Raw genomic sequence first — 4,871 nt, 5'->3', positions numbered from 1 at the left:
GGGGGGGGGGGGCACGTGGGTGGTGGGTACGCCCTCCCCCCCACCCCACAAGGACCCCTGCCTGGGGCGGTTGCCGCCAGCCATTGAGGGCAGCCTGCCCAGAGGCCACTGCTGTGCTCAGAAGGTTTAGAGATCCTGTGATGTCAGACTCCGGAGCAGCATGCCCTTTTGGTAGGAAGTTTGGTAATAGGGAGAAGCGGAAGGAGCAGGTAGGCTGACCCACCGCTCCTCCAGGGAAAACAGTCGTGGCATATTTGGTGTGGCCTCTCGCCTGCGCATGTGCCTGACTGGCTCATTTAGCTGGGGGTGGGGGGGTATCCCAGCCTGCTGGGGCCCCGGTCCGCCTGGCGGATGTCCCAGGGGCTCTGCCCCGCCCGCGGCTCACGAGGCCCACCTCTCCCCGCAGTGCTGTGTTTTGCGCTGACCCGTTCGCTGCTGCTGACGTGCCTGGTGCCGGCCGGGCTGCTGGGCCTGCGCTATTACTACAGCCGGAAGGTGGTCCTCGCCTACCTGGACTGCGCTCTGCACACAGACATGGCGGACATCGAGCAGTACTACATGAAGCCCCCCGGTGAGTCTGCCGCTCCAGCCTCTCCCTGGGTCCCCTCCCTTGGCTCCCCGGGCCCTCTCGCAGCCCCTCCTAATGGCAGACAGGCCCTGGGTGGGGGTGGGGGGACAGCCGGGTCTAGGTGGGCCCGGGCTGCTGCACCCCCACGACCGAGCCTTCGGAGTCAGGGCGGGCTCTGGCCGAGGTTTGGGGGTGGAGCAGGCCGGCAGGGGCTGGAGGTGAGAGCTGGGTCCTTGTGAAGCAAGGTCCGCACAGACGGACCCGGAGCTGTCCTGCACCCTGTGAGGGTAGGGTGCTGAATGTCCTGAGCCGACCCCGGGCCCTGGTGTCCCGGATCTGCTCTCTGTGCTGCGCCCACGATGCCCTTTCCCTGGTGCTTGCTGAGGGGCTGGGGGTCTGCTGTGCTTTGCGGGGTCTCGGCCTGGCCTGGAGTGCTGGGGACCTGGTGTGGCAGGGGCAGAGGGCCTCCTGGTGGGGAGAGGGTTCTGGGTGGGGGGTCACCAAGGGCTGGGAGCCCTGGGAGAGCAGGGGTGTTGAGTCTTGGCCTCCACTTCAGGTCTCTGGGCCACTTAGTGAGGCAGAGGGTCTCGCCCCAGCCCCCTGGCCTTATGTACAGGGAGGGACTGGGTCTGGTCTGGGGGGGCCTGTAGCTCCCTGGGGGCTGTTCTCGTCCTCCAGGCTGACCCGGAGGCAAGCTAGGTCTTAGGAGGCAGGACCACTTGGTTTCCTTCATGTCCGGCGCCAGAGAAGGGAGACTTTGTCTCCACTTTCTGGGGCGTGAGGGTCTCCCCGGTGCTCGAGGGTTCCCAGGCTGAGGAGACGGAACAGTGTGTGCCCCAACAGTTGGTGAGGGCATAGAGGAGCCTGGTGAGTGCCAGAGAAGGGCAGCAGGGGACAAGAGAGGCAAGGCATCCCAGCACAAGGGTGCCCCACCTTGGCACTGCCGGCTCCCATGCCCACCGGCTCCCACAGAGCCAGCCCATCCTGTGGTGTCCTGCCTCCACCCCCATCCCCAGTCCTGCAGCTGCCTGGCCAGCCTTTGGCACCTTGGGTTCTCCTTGACCGTTTCCTAAGCTTGAACTCAGCTTCTTATCGGCCTCCATGGAGTTGCCCAGGACTGGAGGGAGCATAAGAGTGAGACCCACCTAGTGGCTCCCAGGTCCAGGCTGCAGGAGCAGGAGGGGGCTCAGGTTGGAAGCTGAGGGTGGCACGAGGACTCTGCTTTTTCAGGGCTGCAGTCTCCCTGAGTGTGCTTACCCTCCTGAGACATCTGGTAGTTTGCAGGAAGGTGCCACTGGGGCAGGGCAGCTGGACCACAGCGGATGGGGCCATGCTGTTCAGGGGATGGGAATACTCGGTCTGGCCTGGGTGTGTGTGGGGAAAACCCTGGATGGTGGGCAGGCCAGCTAGTGGAGGGGCCCATCAGGGCAGCGGGCCCTTAGCCATTGCCGAGCTCAGGCTGCATGCCGGGTCTCAGGGTATGGCAGTGAAGGAGACAGGAGCCCCTCTGGCCGAACTGATGGGGGGCCTGCCAGCAGACAAGACAGTGGGGGACCCTTGGGGGTTGGGTGGAGGGGTGATTTCTCTGGGCAAGGTCAGGTGCAGAACCTTTACGGGGGAGAATTTGGCCACTCAAGGAGAGAAGGTGGGGGTCGTTGGTGGCAGACACGGCTGTGGGAGCTGGAGTGGCCATAGTCAGGGCGAGTGCAGGTGGGGCTCCTCAGAGAGGGCACCCCTGTTGGCCAGCCCCCGCCTCTTGGGGCCTCTGGGCTGGTGGTCAGCAGAGGTGACCAGGCTCTCCCTGTGGCTCATGCCCTGCAAGCCTCCCCTCCCATGTTCATTCTCTCTCTTCTTGCTTCTCTCCTCATCCCCTTTCAGCCCTCCACCTCTTCCTGCCCTGTGTGGGGCTGTGATTGGTCCAGGCCATGGGTGGGGAGGCCTGGCCTGGCCACTGGGCTCCTGCTCAGGAGAGGCTGAGGTCAGTGGGAGGCGTGCAGTGGTGCTCATTTGTCCTGGTTTTCCACTTGGACTGTCCCCTGAACCTGCCAAGGGCCTGTTTCTGTGTCCTGATCCGAGAAGGCCATGAAGCTCCCATGCTCAGCAGCTCCTGACCCAGGAGAATGGAGGCCACAGGACCTCCTGAGGCCCACAGGGGCTTGGCTCCCAGAAGGGTCCTGCTGCCCTGGCCTGTCCTCCCAGACCCCCTGAAGTCCCCATTGTAGGGGTCCTTCTGGAGGTCCCCTCATGGCCCCGTCTCTCTCCAGCTCCCTGGTATGGATACATAGGGACAAGTGTGGTGGGCCCCAAGTGGTTGGGAGCCAGGGCAGGTCGCCTGCACCTGTGGCCTGTCCATGGCCATCTACGGCCATCCAGGTGTTAGTTCTGGGGGTAGCTGGGCAGAGGAGGGGTCTGTTTGGCTGAGGCCTGCCCAGCTCTTGGTTCCTGGGGGAGGGACTCTGGCCCCAGAGCTCTTGTCTGCCCAGCCTCAGGCCGAGGGCAGGGGCTGCCATGGGCAGCAGGCAGGTTGGGCCCGGCTCTTTCTGCTCCGAGGGCTCTGGAGAGGCAGCCGTGTCCTGCCACAGCTCTGACTGCCCTCTCCCTGCAGGCTCCTGCTTCTGGGTGGCCGTGCTGGATGGCAACGTGGTGGGCATCGTGGCGGCGCGGGCCCACGAGGCAGACAACACGGTGGAGCTGCTGCGCATGTCCGTGGACTCGCGTTTCCGTGGCAAGGGCATCGCCAAGGCGCTGGGCCGCAAGGTGCTGGAGTTCGCTCTGGTGCACAACTACTCCGCAGTGGTGTTGGGCACGACGGCCGTCAAGGTGGCCGCACACAAGCTCTACGAGTCGCTGGGCTTCAGACACATGGGCTCGAGTGACCACTATGTGCTGCCCGGCATGACCCTGTCGCTGGCCGAGCGCCTCTTCTTCCAGGTCCGCTACCACCGCTACCGCCTGCAGCTGCGCGAGGAGTGACCGTTGCCTGCCTGCCCGCCCACCTGCCGCCCTGGCCGCCCCGTCCGCCTGTGCCCGCCTGCCCACCGCCCGGGCCTGCTTTCAGACGCTCACCTTGGCGTTTGTGTTGGGTTTTTCCTTTTCAACATCACGCGGTTCTCTGGCTGGTTCTCCAGGGGGTGTGGGGCTGTTGCGCGTCTGTGACACTTCGGGCCTCGGTTGTTTGCAGCCGCGGCCCCTCGCCCTCCCCAGCCTGCTGGGGCTGCGTCCTGAAGAGTGACAGCATGGACCACCACGTGCCCACGTGGCTGCTCGGCCTGCGCGCAGGGCCTCTCCCGGCCCACCACCACGGGGCAGGCCTAGCCCGGCCCACCAAGCACAGAACCTCTGCGGCGCGGCCCCTGCCCGGCAGACCCCTGGCCTCCGGCCAGGCTGTGGCTCGGCCGTCAGTCCCTGGGAGGCATGGCCTGCTGGGCTGGCCGGCCAGCGCCCCGTGGGGCACCGAGCTGGCCACGGGCCCCGCTTTGCTCTGTGCATGCTGAGGACATGGCCTGGCTGCCGCATGACCACAGCCTCTCACCCCGCTGCCCTGCTCAGCCTGGGCCAGGACTGGTGAGCGCCCCCTGCCCCGCCTTCCAGCTAGCCACGGCCGCCCACCTGCTCTCTGGAGGGCTCGCCTGCCTCTCACTGCCCCTTGCTCCCCCCAGCCCAGCTTTGCTTTGACACCAAGTCACATTTCTTTCCTTTTGGTCCCTGCCCCCCCCGCCCCGGCTTTGCTGCCTGGCATCGTCACCCAGGTGTGGTTCCCGTAGCAACCTGTTGCACAGCCTGGTCAGGGTCCTTCAGGAGAGCAGGGTGGGGAGGCAGTCATGCGGTCGCCTGTCCCCAGGGCCAGCTAGATTACGGTGGCCTTTCCCAGACCTCCCCGAGGACCGCGCTGCCTAACGGCTGATGGGCTCTGCCCTGTGAATCTTACTAAGCCAGGCCGCTGCCAACACCACTGAGCCCACAGCTTCTCCCAACCTGAAACCGACCTATTTTTTAATAAGTTATTTAGACAGAATAGCACTCTGCATGACTTTAATTCTTGGGACAAAATGGTAGTTTATACCTTAATGCACACATGCACACACGCCGGTGTGGTCTAGAGTATGCACTATTTTCTGGCCCAGTTTGGGGGGGGGGGTGGCCGGGTGGGTGAAGGGTTTCAGATTTTGAAATCTGGAGGGAGACCCTGATTTAGCATTCTTCCCCTCAAAAGAGCATTCCTGGTTTGTGAGGAGGCTCTGGGCTGCCCCTGTCCAGCCTTGACGTATGGGACTGAGGTCAGGATAGCAGCAAATTCCCTGCT

At 64.6% G+C, this 4,871-nt stretch overlaps 1 protein-coding gene across 1 annotated transcript in view; it reads left to right on the top strand.

Moving 5' to 3' along the window:
- The window catches only part of NAT8L (N-acetyltransferase 8 like), a 7,028-nt gene extending 3,105 nt beyond the window's left edge, over positions 1 to 3,923 (top strand). The window contains 1 exon segment of the mRNA XM_040625397.1: positions 3,174 to 3,923. Coding sequence (XP_040481331.1) covers positions 3,174 to 3,541 — 368 coding nt within the window. The 3' untranslated portion in view covers positions 3,542 to 3,923.
- The last annotated feature ends 948 nt before the right edge of the window (positions 3,924 to 4,871 follow it).

The sequence above is a fragment of the Ursus maritimus genome, unplaced genomic scaffold (genome assembly GCF_017311325.1).
Source record: "Ursus maritimus isolate PB19 unplaced genomic scaffold, ASM1731132v1 scaffold_8, whole genome shotgun sequence".
In the NCBI taxonomy this organism is placed as follows: domain Eukaryota; kingdom Metazoa; phylum Chordata; class Mammalia; order Carnivora; family Ursidae; genus Ursus; species Ursus maritimus.
The sequence above is the reverse complement of the archived record's forward strand: the minus strand, read 5'-3'. Positions and strand labels throughout refer to the sequence as shown.